The 14,410-nt window shown below is 36.7% G+C and overlaps 1 protein-coding gene across 1 annotated transcript in view; it reads left to right on the plus strand.

Moving 5' to 3' along the window:
• The window catches only part of LOC306987969 (uncharacterized protein), a gene marked incomplete at its 5' end in the record, with an annotated part of 30,893 nt that extends 16,731 nt beyond the window's left edge, over positions 1-14,162 (plus strand). The window contains 12 exons of the mRNA XM_079592641.1: positions 767-900; positions 5,881-6,009; positions 6,094-6,341; positions 7,305-7,470; positions 8,133-8,334; positions 9,856-9,986; positions 10,095-10,222; positions 10,357-10,511; positions 11,593-11,799; positions 11,964-12,058; positions 12,896-13,020; positions 13,266-14,162. Coding sequence (XP_079448767.1) covers positions 767-900; positions 5,881-6,009; positions 6,094-6,341; positions 7,305-7,470; positions 8,133-8,334; positions 9,856-9,986; positions 10,095-10,222; positions 10,357-10,511; positions 11,593-11,799; positions 11,964-12,058; positions 12,896-13,020; positions 13,266-13,522 — 1,977 coding nt within the window. The 3' untranslated portion in view covers positions 13,523-14,162. The remainder of the gene's footprint in view (positions 1-766; positions 901-5,880; positions 6,010-6,093; positions 6,342-7,304; positions 7,471-8,132; positions 8,335-9,855; positions 9,987-10,094; positions 10,223-10,356; positions 10,512-11,592; positions 11,800-11,963; positions 12,059-12,895; positions 13,021-13,265) is intronic.
• Positions 14,163-14,410: the final 248 nt, after the last annotated feature.

Genomic DNA, 14,410 nt, shown 5'->3' on the forward strand with positions numbered 1-14,410 from the left:
TATTTTTGGACATATTGTATCTCCAATATCGGCTTTTACTGCTGATTGGTCCAATCCACGTTCAACAGAGTTTCTCTGAAATTGCTTACTGCACCTTTAAAATGTACTGATAACAACATGATGAATAACGCGATGAATCACATTTTATTGTAAAGTGACCTGTACATAACTCATAGCCACTACTCATACATAGACGGTGCAGGGTCATACACACAAAGACGAAACTCCTTCAGTGTAACACACGACACTAACATGATGCAATAAATATTCATTAAAAAGCAGAAAATTTAACAAATTATGTGATGAAGCTAAATGATTTATATCAAATATAAACGTGATGTCACGCAGGGACGTCTGGAAATGTCCTATTGTTGTTCACTGTAAATCATACAGTTATTGATAGATAAAAACTATTTTAAACATATTTTACATTTAATGTAATGTTGAACCATTTACAGTTTTTTACCGTATATGTCAAGTCAGCTTTATAGCGCTTTATACAATACCAGTCAGTTCAGATCAATAACTGTAAAGTTCATCAATAATTAAATGTGTTCAATTATGATATAAGCAGCTCTACTGAAGACAATGATTCGATTCAGTTCAATAACAGTGTCGATGTTGCAAAAAACGTTGATTATGAAACAAAGTTGAATCCGCTATAAAGCATTTGGTAAGGTAACATTTAACAATCATTGATATTATGAAAGCAAATGACCAGTTATTGTTTCGGATCTAACCTCCTCTCGTTCTCTCTCTTTTACAGGTGTTTGATCTTGTGGCGTCCTGTTCGCTGCTGTGTTGTGTGGACCTCGCCCTTGAGTTTGAGCCCATCCACAAAGACCAGTCCATCTTAGTCTCTCGTCACTCCCTTAAAGACTTTGTTCTCTTCGCCTACAGGTTATTAGTATATTACTGCACACATGAATGCATGCACACTAAAGTTAATTAATCATCACAGTATTTTGTTCTTAAATAACAAAATGCGATCTTACATACTAATACACTACATATCCAATTTCCAGCCATGTGTGAAAACAATGCAGCTGTTCCAGGCCTGATTTATATTGTCACACAATGTATTATTTAAGAGTCTGCTCAAGGGTATGTGTGTTTGTGTTACTGGTCAATGGCTTCATGTAACTAGCTATTTAAAAAAAATTGTTAAGACTTTCCCAGAAGCAGTTTATCTTTCTCGTATTTCATTACACGATTAAAGGAACACTTCACCCATTTGCATTAGACTTTGTATCTTTAGAAACCCAGTCACATTTTCGAATGGTCCTGGTTTATTCCCTTATTTTCCTCTGAGATGGGAGAAATAAGGATTTAAGTGTTCCACTTCCTGCTTTTTATGACGCAAAAATCGTCATTTTGCGTCATAAAAAGCAGGAAGTCAAATTTCTTTGAATAAGGGTAAGACTACAAACACTAGCTCATCATTTATCCAGTAGAAGGCGCTGTTCCGCATGTTTTCAACACGCCCATAGAGGGATCTCACTCACAGAATGTACATATAGTGTCAGCCATTCTTTAAGCTAAGCTAACAGTTTCTTATTCTGTGGAGAAAGCTGAGTAGTAGCGGTGACCATCCTCTTTTTCCCGGACATGTCCGGCCGTCGAGATGGTCCAAATTGTCCGGGATTCGGCTTTTGCTTTCTGCAGTCGCATTCATAGTTTACATGCACACCTTTTGTTTCAATCTAACTGAATTCATCCCGATCGGTGAATCTGAATGTAGTGTTTACATGAACGCTAAACAAGTGATCGTTTGATGTGCGTTTTAACATTGCTAGGAAAATTCCCGCTCCTCCGTGAGAGATACGAGACCGGTGCGTCTCACAGGCGCCGGCGCCACTCATCAGTAATCACGCCACCAGCCTCGCATCGTTCTCCGCGGCCGTCAGTCTCGTTCCTGCTCCTCACAGTAAACATGAGGAATGGCGACTGAAGAACGCAAAAGCCGAATCCTGGACATTTTGGGCGACATCAAAATACCGGGCAGACTCACGGAGACTCACTAGTAGCATAGCCTTGTTGTTTACTGTGATCTCTTACCGGTAGGCGTGGCCTCCTAGGGCAGCGAAGCAAGTGCATTCTGGGAGTTGTTGTCTTTCATCCCCATAAGCCAAAAATACATTTTCTGGCTTTTCTCAGTCTAGAAGGCTCCAAATTCAAAAATAATTTCACATTTCTTCTACATAAATGACCCATTTTAAATACACATTCATCTTTCCAGAGGTGAAGTGTTCCTTTAAGAAGCATGGATTATCCAGGAGAGATGATTGACGGGAGTAATGAACTTTTGCTTTTAATGTTATTAAGCTGGGAGCAACGCTGTTGCACATGCACTCCGATGCATTGACTAGTTATATGAAGGACGATATGATCACCAAACTAGTGTTTTTTGCTGGAATAGCTGGTTGATATTATATTAACAGTTAAATGGTGCATTCAAGTCATATCGGAAAAGATTGATGTGTTGAACGCACATGAATGGCACCACAAAGTGGTAAATACCAGGAAGCTCGGGATATGAACAGACTGAGTTTGTTATTAAAATAGTTGTCAGAGCTATGGACACATGCAACATTCATGTGAGGAACAAAAGCTCAGAAAATGGCCATTGTTGTGTCCCAATCTTTCTCTCTCCCTATAATAAATCCATTTTTCCTCTCTACTGTCTCTGACAAAAAGTGTCTAAAAATCTCCCAAAATAGCAGTAGCTACTGTATGAAGGGGTCATGTCATGAGGAATCAAATACTTTGTGATAAAAGAGTTCATTGTACTTTGAAAAAAATCCATCAAAACCCAAAACTTCCTCCCCAGTTCAAAACGGCCTATTATTGAAACTAAGCTGCAAAATGGCTTTTTCCTTCTTCAGCAGCGTTCTGACCACAGATTGATGAGTTCGTTTAAACACACTGCCCACATTTACACGTCATTGACTACTGTTGTGTATTCAGAATTTTACCCACAGGAAAAATGCTAACATTACTAAACACCAGAAGAAGTAATGGTGAGATAAAGGTGTGGGAAAGTGAGTGTGCCAAACTTTGTGCTGGTTCCAACTGTATGTGCCCGTCCTCCTAAGGATCTCAATGTTAAGCCGTGTTCACACTAGACTTTCTAGACACACAATTTCTATGGACACTTCAACGGTATTAATACGACGTCACACTCTGTGGCGTCTTTTTTTAAAGGTGCAGTATGTACGATTGACAGCTAGTGGTTGAAATGGGTACTGCAGTCCAAATTTTCAATATTGGAGTTTTTTCGAACGCAATTGACTGTTCGCAAAGACCCGCCCCTCCCTTAGTTACTGTCGCTATGTCCGACAAGCTACGCCGCTCTCTCACGCCACACCATGTTCTCATGTAGTGAAAAATACATTGCGGAGCAGATGGACACTGACCACGCGCTGACAGACAGGACAGACCTGCTTACTTTTCGGTTACTTTTGCTATTAAACATATTAAACAAAGTCTTCCCTTTCAAATTTGGTTATTTTTTAAAAGAAATTTAAACAATAAATACCTTTTTGTGGCTCTTTAATGTGCCTGACAGATCGCTGTAGAGCATCAGTTAAAGCCGCTCGTGAACCGATCATCTCTTCCTTCTAGTTTATTTATAGCATCAAATAAACTTGAATGAACATAAGAAGGAATGTTGTTTTAACCGCGGAAAGGCGTCAGTACACTCCGTTTTTCAAGTTCAAATCCTCCCATGTTAATCTACTACCTCTCCTGACTGCTTTGTTGGACAAAATGGCGGATGGCGAAGTATGATTGGTCATGGTCAGATCACCTGTCAATCAAGCTCCCTGCGAAGGGTCAATTGACAATGGAAGGCGACGAGACTTTACCAGCTTTAATATGCCTCTGGACATAGAGATTTTTAGATGGATGCCGAGGCTTTTTAGCTTGGGTGGAATGTGACTTCTGACCCAGTTTGTTCGTTGACTTCCTTGGCTGCAATAGGCTGCGTTTTCTGCCAACTGGCAACCTGTGTAAATACTATTTGGTAAATTGGCAGTGGGAGAGATCACACAGGCCGAAACAAAAGCAGACATTCCGACACCGAGTGCATATTTCAAAGTAGAATAAGTGTTTTTCAGAGAAACAAGTATGTGAACTTAGCATGTTTCCTAAATATCTGCAAACATATTATGGTATTTTTATGCTTTAGTACAATACAAAAATTACATACAAATACCTTTTAAAAAACACAAATTTAACATAACTAATAATAATAAATCCATAATGTACTCTGTAATGCAAAAAGGTTGCAAAAAATTTTAATATCGTGTAAAAGTTCATTTATTTCAGTAATTCATCTTAAAAGGTGAAACTAATATATTTTATAGACTCATCACATGCAAAGTGAGATATTTCAAGCCTTTTTTGTTATTATTTTGATGATTATGGCTTACAGATTATGAAAACCGTTTCACAATATTCTCATTTTGAATTTGGGGTTTTCATGAGTCTATATAATCTATTAGTTGAAATAAATAACTGAAATAAATTAACTTTTGCAATTTAAATTTTTCGAGTTTCACCACCTGTATATAGAACAAAACACTAAATTTGGTTAAGGTATGTATCTGACAAAATAAGTTGGCTTAAACTACAGCTATAGGTTTTATTTTACTATGCAAAAAAGTGTATAGAAAAACAAAACGTGCATAGGAAAAAGCATACATTGAATATAACATAATCAGTTATTCGCATGAGCTTGCGTTTCCGGTCTCCTGCTTTCGCATGTGTTTGAATGCAAGTCAATGGAAAGATAAATGTAGTGTGACCACCCCTTTAAAAAGGAGTGGCTGAAGATTTATTTTTAACCATCCCCTTATTTCAATCTGATCTTAACAGTTTTTTTTGTGAAACATTTTAGTGCAGATTATTTTGTGAATGTGCCGTAATGTAATGCAGGTTTTGATTAAGAAGCTGTATATATATATATATATATATATATATATAATTAAAGGTGAGGAAGAGTTGATGGCCATTACAAAAACTAAATTATGATTGGCGCAAAAATTTTGAACACACACACACACATATGAACATTACAGGAAGTAATTGCTATGCTATGCAGAGCTGTGTCATTTCAATCTGATCTTAACAGTTTTTCTGGGACATTTTAGTGCAGATCATTTTGTGAATGTGCCGTAATGTAATGCAGGTTTTGATTAAGAAGCTGTTATTAAAAGATGGGACAGTTTAAGTCTTTTTGGGGCTCAACCGCAAACATCATAAATGTCCTTACTGTCACTTTTGAACAATTTAATGAATCATTGCTGAATAAAAGTTTCTTTTGAAAACTTGCACAAAAAGTCAAATTTCAACAAAAAAAAAAAAAAAAAAAAACGTTCTGACCCAAAACTTTTGAATGGTACTATATATATATATATATATATATAATGATACTATATATATATATATATATATATATATATATTATATATATATATATTAGTACCATTTTTTATTTATTTATATATATATATATATATATATATATATATATATATAGTCAGGAAGAGTTGATGGCCATTACAAAAACTAAACTATGATTGGTGCAAAACATTTTAACACACACACACACACACACACACACACACACACACACACACACACACACACACACACACACACACACACACACATATGAACATTACAGGAAATAATTGCTATGCAGAGCTGTATGATGTGTAAAGAACAAATAAACCTACTGTGGTGAAGTGAAAGCAACACCTTGGTTTGTTTCAATGTTGTGAAATGCTGTGGAAACTGAAGTGTTGCTAGACTACTAAGACCCGCCACACTGAGCCTCACTTTCATGCCTTTTCTTGCTTCAATTCTCTTTTGTAGGGATGGAGGAGAGGCGGCAATATTCAATGCTAAAGGTGGAGTTGTGTCTTCCACATTGAAAGCTCAGCACCCTGCAGCATCTATACAAGCTGTAGAGATCAGCTCTCAGTATTTACTGCTCTTTTGCAGGTAATGTTAAAGGAATAATTCACCCAATTACCGCCATGATGCATCCATTAATATCCATTATATCTGTCTCTTCGGTTTTTACAGATACCCTTATAAAAGACACAGTGAAATCATTCATATTGAACTCTTCAGCACTGCAACTTTCCAGTACCTGCGCTCTATTTTGGGTTGCAGTCAGGACTACATTTCCCAGGTCACCATTGCAGGGGGCGGGTCCCACATTGTGGCCTTTTGTCCCGCCCCTCGCAGCTCCACCACAGAGATTATTATCTGGAACCTTGAGACTGAAGACCATAAACACATTGCACGGTTTCCTGGCCTTCTGGCTTATGGTTAGTCAATAAACCTGTTTAGTATCATTGCTAGCATTATTACTTTTTTGTCAAAACAAACACATGGTTTGAGTTCAGTCTCAGTACTGTAATGCTATACATGTATGATCATAGCATTTTGGGTGATAGTTAATACATAAAAAATATATATTTAAATAACTGTCTACAGACAATAGCTTTTTATTCATCATTCAAAATTGTCACAATGAAATACATTTAAATTATTCTAATATAGGCTTAATTTTATTCATGCAAAATATGTTTTCCTGCTTTCTGTCTTTGGTTTTTATTGTGGAATATAGCAGTGGCCAAAAGTGATGTCTGGCGTAGGGAAATCTTCACTCTTTATTCAAATATTATGCAAATTTTGTTCAAGATTTTGTAAGCACCTTGCATAAATGTGCTTGGAGTCAATTGTTTTTTGAGTCAAATGAAACATGGCAAATTGTGCGGACATAATTTTAGGCCGGGCTGTCATGCAGAAAAATTATGAACGCATGCAAAAACAATTAAGAACCAGCTAAATACGTTAATAAACTGATTATGTCGTATTTAATTTTTACTGTGAGCTTTTTGTTTGTTCTATGCACTTTTTTTTGCATATAAAATAAAACCTGTAGCTGTAGTTTAAGCCAAATAATTTAGTCAGATACATACCTTAACCAAGTTTAGTGTTCTGTTCTATATATTTAACAAATATTCTCATATTTTGATGGTTTAAAAACAAATATCCCCCTCTGAACATCCCTTTAGGCCACTACTATATGACTCTGACTTCATAAATATATTTACTCACATACACTTAAGGCAAATCATACCTCTAAAGTAAACAGCATTATGCTTTACCAGCTTCTTTACTGCTTTGAGACACGTGACACAGGACCAGTTTTAGTTTTAAGTTCAGCTGTAAAGCAGTGACATTTATCTGTCTGTATCTGTCACTGTGTCTTCTCCGTGTTGTAGGTGTGTGTTCTGACCTGCGGTACTGTGTGGGGTTTTGTGCCGGGGAGCAATTCTTACGCATGTGGAACCTGGGATCCAGGATAAATGACCAAACGCTCACATACAACGTGCACAAAGCTCACAGTGACGGCACAGCGGAGATTGTAACCATGCAGAGATATCCTAGGTACAAAGTCCACTGAACAGCTCGCATGCATATGGCCACAGCTCATAACTGTAAAAAAACAATGAGCCGGCAGGAGACATCTTTCAGGATCAGCCATTTGTAGCCGTTTTTCTGTGCGTCGTGTAACTATGGCCTCGGTTGTTCTACAATACACGAATCTTAAATTTAGGCCTAAATATATTTGAGTGTACTTTTACACCCAAATGTCATGAATCTAATAAAATAGGGCTGTCCTTGTACAGGTGAAACTTGAAAAATTAGAATATCGTGCAAAAGTTAATTTATTTCAGTAATTCAACTTAAAAGGTGAAACTAATATATTATATAGACTCATTACATGCAAAGTGAGATATTTCAAGCCTTTATTTGTTATAATTTTGATGATTATGTCTTACAGCTTATGAAAACCCCAAATTCAAAATTAGAATATTGTGAAAAGGTTTTCATATCTGTATGCCATAATCATCTAAATTATAACAAATAAAGGCTTGAAATATCTCACTTCGCATGTAATGAGTCTAATATATTATATTAGTTTCACCTTTTAAGTTGAATTACTGAAATAAATTAACTTTTGCACGATATTCTAATTTTTCGAGCTTCACCTGTATGTTATGTACTGTTTTTTTGGTGTAGAGTTGTACATTTTCCCTCTGATTCAGGTATGTGGTATGTCGGAGCACTCGGCCCGGTACTGTGAGATTATGGAACGTGGCGCGGACTCGATTCAAGGGTCGTCCTGTGCAAGTGGAGCACGGCCTGTTCTCAAGTGCAGACATCGCTCTGGTGCGAGACCTGAAACTCTATATACTGTCTGACCGCGGCACCACCAACTTCACTGATGCGCCTACATCTGTCTACCAGGTATATCTGTGCACTACACAGGCTGAAGATATGAAAGGTCTGAAAATTGAAGCTGATTGTATAGTTGTTTATAGACTCTGATCATCCGACATGCTCACATTCAAGTCCATCTTCAGCAATAGCTGTTTACATCCACCTATTTTTATGCGCATTTTAGGATATTGCATAAAAAACGCTGGATGAAACGGAAAGATCTGCATAATTTCTAAAAATGCACATGAAAAATGCATCATTTTTTGATCCGAGAAGACATTTACTAAAAAAACTCAAGTGACTTTGCCTCAACAGTGGATGTGATTGGATAACTGGACTGACCAGTGGATCAGTTTCATTGCAATGCACACCATCGCAAATGTTGCTTTGATCATTCTGAAATCCCAAGTCTGTCATCAGAATAATTTGGTTTAATTCCCTCCCAGAAGTGTCTCACATGATTGTTCACAAACACCCGCAAGAGAACATGACAGCGTTTATTGTGTTTCATCCGTGCGCTCTGAGACGCAAGTCATTTATGATGCAGCAACTTTCATTTTTATTACAGAAATTTTAGTGGCAAGGAAGTTTCCAAGGAAGTGGCGATTTTGTCCTCTTGAACACATGGGATGGAAGCTTTATTCACAAATGTTTATTCGATATTTAAATTTTGCGCACAAGTTAAATTGGCAACTTTGGATGGAAACACAGCTAATGTCTCTAATTAAAATATTGTTTAAGTCAAAGACAGTAGCTATGTTTCCATCCACACGTTTTTATCTGAATTAAATGATATCGAATGAAAAATGCCTTATGGAAACTCGATTGAATTTCATGAATATCGACTCAAATGAAATACGTTCGGTCTCATCGGATTTGATCTTGATCGATATACGGCTTATGCGATAAACGCTGATGAAAACGTAATTTGCCAAATAAATAATGAATTGCATTTTGTCTAGCAAATCTTTGTTCGCAAACGTTGGCTTGAATGTTGTGCGATTCAGTGTGAAAATGAATGGAAACACCTTAAAATGTCTCAAATCAATTCGATATACCAATTTGATCGCAAAACAGCATGTGACGTCATTACGCACAGGTTTTTATTCGTTTTAAAGCCGTTGGATGGAAACACACTTTCACCAGCTTTATTCGCATTAGTTTTTTTACCGAACTTCAGATGATTCGATTGACAAGTGGATGGAAACTTAGCTAGTGTTGTGGTATTTTAGTTTTAGTCATTTTAGTCATAGAAATATTGCCTTACCAACTAACTGAAATACATTTTTCATCTAATATTTATACTTAAATTGTTTTGGTTAATTGAAATAAAGCTAAAATAAATTATAGTTAGCAAATACTAACACTGGAGGTATATTTAAGTTATGATAAATCTTACGTTAAAGTAAAAAGAAGTAATTGAGTTAGTGTACAAATATTCAAATTCAGTTGTAGGCTACTTGAGTATTCTCCAAAGTAATACTTTACTATTACAATTACTCAACCCTTGCAAACAGTTTCCTATTGCACTTTTTCTGTATGTTGCAGACATTGCTGGTGTATGACCTTCTTAAAAAGAGCTACATTAAGAAACAGACTGGACTGTTCATCTTTCCCTGTCCTCGGCAAGACTATCGGCTCTTGGAGGGTGAAATTCTGTTGGGCCTTTCAGAAACACGGTAAGAACAACTATTTATCACTTCCTCATTCAGCAGAAACAGAACATTACTGTATTGCTTAGTCTAGCTTGAGTAATAATCACAAAGTGACATGAATATGGTATGTAGGGACCATCTGATATTGTGGGATCTGGACTCTGGCTATATTAAAGGACGTATCAAGACGTCCTACAAAGAAACCCTGCTCTCCGGCATGGACAGGGACTCCCAGATTATGTCCTCAAAAGAGAAGACGGGTATTAAAACAGTACATGAACCTTGTGGTGCTTGTTTACCAGTGCATTTATATACACATCTCAGTCACACGTCGATTTTCACAACATATTCAACATATAAGAAACAATCCTTAAATTTTGACCTCGTTGCACAGGTCTGGTGATGCCATGGGACAGGCGCACCGAAACCCAGACAGCAAAAAGGAGGAGACGGGAGCGTGAGGTGAAAAGAGAAAAAGATGAACAGCAGCGCCTCGAAAGAGAGAAGTTCAACTCTATAGACCAGTATCTTCTCAGTGGAGATGAGCGGGTAGAGAGACAACCAATACTGTCAATTCACCAATACACTAAACTGAATTATGAAATACATATCCTATCTGTCTGTCTGTCTGTCTGTGGTTCTATCTATCTATCTATCTATCTATCTATCTATCTATCTATCTATCTATCTATCTATCTATCTATCTATCTATCTATCTATCTGTCTGTCTGTCTGTCTGTCTGTCTATGGTTCTATCTATCTATCTGTCTGTCTGTCTATGGTTCTGTCTGTCTATCTATCTGTCTGTCTGTCTGTCTGTCTGTCTATCTATCGTTCTGTCTGTCTGTCTATCTATCTGTCTGTCTGTCTATGGTTCTATCTATCTATCTATCTATCTATCTATCTATCTATCTATCTATCTGTCTGTCTGTCTGTCTATGGTTCTATCTATCTATCTATCTATCTGTCTGTCTGTCTATTGTTCTGTCTGTCTGTCTATGGTTCTATCTGTCTGTCTATCTATCTGTCTGTCTGTCTATGGTTCTGTCTGTCTGTCTATCTATCTGTCTGTCTGTCTGTCTGTCTATGGTTCTGTCTGTCTGTCTATCTATCTGTCTGTCTATCTATCTTTCTGTCTGTCTATTGTTCTGTCTGTCTGTCTATGGTTCTATCTGTCTGTCTATGGTTCTGTCTGTCTGTCTATCTATCTGTCTGTCTGTCTATGGTTCTGTCTGTCTGTCTATCTATCTGTCTGTCTGTCTGTCTGTCTATGGTTCTGTCTGTCTGTCTGTCTATGGTTCTATCTTTCTGTCTATCTGTCTGTCTGTCTATGGTTCTATCTATCTGTCTGTCTGTCTGTCTGTCTGTCTGTCTGTCTGTAATGTTATTAGGCAGAAACTAAACAAGACAGAGAGAAAGAGAAAAAAAGTGTACAATACAGAAAAGAGCCTATACAGCTTAATTAAATACAAATATGTAGCACATACTGTACATAATACACTAAGATAATAAAAATATATTAATGTAGTCGTTATGGATGTTCAAAGCAACATCCGCGTCGACTTTGTTTATTGGTTTTCCATCTTTGAATCTCTCTTCTTCTCTCACTGTTCTCTGTGTATCACTTCAGGTGGTCATATGCTCATATTTTGCCCATCATCTCAACGTGTTCAGTGTGGTTTCTGAGGAGCACTTGCACACCCTTGAGGACCGTTGGTCTCTCTTGAGCCTCCGCACTGCTGCAATCACTCACACAGGAGGGCACTTGGTGGTCTCCAACTACAGTGAGGACCAGCATGCTCCATACCTCAGCCTGTGGGACACACAACAGGGCACGGTATGCTAATCATCTGGGCCGAATCTCTTTACTGTGTTTTCTTTACTCAAAAGAAAGTGGGCACATTGTCAACTTCAGGTCCAACAGTAAAATATTTAAATTTAAGATGTAATTCATTTTTCTCTTTACATCCTGTAAGCTGAAAATTCCTTTTATACATAAAGGTGCGGAAGAGGTTGAAAAATGAACCTGGAATCTGTTGCATCGCTATAAGCGACGATGCCTGCAGAGTGGTTTTCGGCATTTCAGGATTCAACAAGTATGTGGCACCCCAGTCGCAATGTTCTGTATCATAGCTTTATTTACAGGGTAAAATAACTTGAATTTGACCTTTTGAAATGCAAGTATTTTTGAAGTGCAAGTATTTTTTGCAAACAGCCATATTTATTAAAAGGTAATTGAAAAGGGCTTGAATTATTGAAAGAAAATGTGTGAACTTATTGTTTAATTTTATTGATAAAACAATATTTTCAGGCAAAATTAACGCCGACGCTCGTCTGATATAGAGCCATTTCGCACGGCTATGAGCGTGATATTGCTCATATAAATACCCAAGTATATGATACAGATTTCATTCTTCGTGTAAATCCAGTACAGTATATTCATGAGAGTGAATAAGAAAGCAATATCTTTATCATAGTATCCTTTCAATTGTTAAAGTTTCCACAGTCATTGCATGTGCTGCACTTTATTGGTACCATTTTGTTTTATTAGTTTATTTTTATTTGTTCCATTTATTATTCCATTATTCCATTTTCCCTTTTTTAGAATTTGAAAGATAATAAAATATATTGTTTAACAAGTGAGATCTCTGATTGTAGTCTTTCTAAACCAAAAAAGTAGTGCTTGAAAAGTCCTTGAAAGTCCTGGAACTTTATTTTACAGTATCTGTACGAACCCTGTTTTTAATATACACTACCAGTCAAAAGTTTGGATTTTTTTAAAGAATTTTCTTATGTTCACTTATGTCAGATGTTTAGTGTATTTAACTATTTCAGTTTTTATATACACGTATCTCTTAAAAAACTATTAAGAACATTGGTTATTGTTGCATTTATCATGGACATCCTTACCCTTTTTCCCCCCTAAAACTCAGGCTGAAAGTATGGGAGCCGTTCCGGAGGAAGCATAAAACCATCTCTGGTTATGGAAGTTTAAATCTTAACTGGTCCAGTTTGCTTTTTATCACTGAAGGACAATCCAAGGCTGTTTTATTATCAGGTACATTAGACCTTTGACCATATTTGTGTTGGCTTGCTCTAGTAGATGGTATCCGTTTAATCTAGGTCGAGAAAAACATTCAAACTTTGGCCGTCTAGTATGAGAGGATTTAATAGGATCTTCACAGTAGGATTTGTTTTGTGTTTAAGTTTGATTGAGATACTAGGAATTATGTTCTTTTTCCACAAGCCTACAAAAATATGCGAGAATACATATTTCAATACTTTTAATTATTTGTTCAACAGATGAAGTGAGCATGTGGGACCTGGACAATGGGACGTTGTTGTCTTTCTTCACACCTGACTCTAAGATCCAGACCATCTCTCTACTTGGACCCAACAACGACACACTGCTTTTGGGCTTTAGTGACATTTCTACTCTAATCACCATGACGGTCAGCCAACAAAATGCACTGAACACAAAATCCAGCACTGCGCATGGGAAAGACCTGTTTGGGGAATCCAGCAGTAGTGAAGATGATGAAGAAACAAACAAGAACTGATTGGAAGAGCATCGGACCAGTTAAATGTACTGTGTAACATAGGTTCTTTGTCAATAATGAATTCAGTCTAAATTGAAATATGGCATTCACTTTGTATTAATTTTAAGACTTTTTAGGAAATGTTCTTTTACATTACATTTTCAAAGCACAGTGTGGAAGGTAGACATGTGACTGCTGTCTTCATGAGAAATGCAATGTATTCCGATCAGCATTTCCAGTGCTTGTTTTTCCACATACTATGAATTTAGCTGAACTTCCCTGTCTTACCCTTAGCAGTCATGAGATCCTGAGGTTACGATAAAACAAATCTCAACAAGTCTGTGTTTTTACTTTACATTATTTCAATGTATTTTCCTAGACTTCAGATGTATGCTTAACATAATAAGATGTAATCGCATGTGTGCATACTTTGACAGTCCAGTTCCAAGTGTATAGTAAGACATGCTTAAACAGACTGTCCTTCTGCAGCTGTCATGCATGCTGAGCATGAGTCAAATTTCACTTCCTGCATTTCTGTCACATGAACGACAAAACACTTCTTGTTTAACTCAATCTCTAAGGAGTTTAAAAAAAAAAAATGTTAGCAACTATAGCTATTTGCCTTAAGGCAAATAAAATTAACTGATGCCATTTTGTTAAATTTTTTTTGTAATTATTGATTTATTTAAAAGCTTCTGTATATTTATTGACAAGTAGGAATCAAATGTAAGATCAGGACCTCACCCATTTCATTCAATTTGCACTTGCTGATATGGCTTGTCTTGTGACACCGAACATCACAAATAAGTTTTCAGTTTACACACTGTAGAAATGCACGATTTGCAGTAAAACAGGATTTATTGACTCTTCTAAACGAAACTGACCAAATAACGGGGGTAAAGATGGTTT

This window comes from Phoxinus phoxinus (genome assembly GCF_949152265.1).
Source record: "Phoxinus phoxinus genome assembly, chromosome: 2".
Classification (NCBI taxonomy): domain Eukaryota; kingdom Metazoa; phylum Chordata; class Actinopteri; order Cypriniformes; family Leuciscidae; genus Phoxinus; species Phoxinus phoxinus.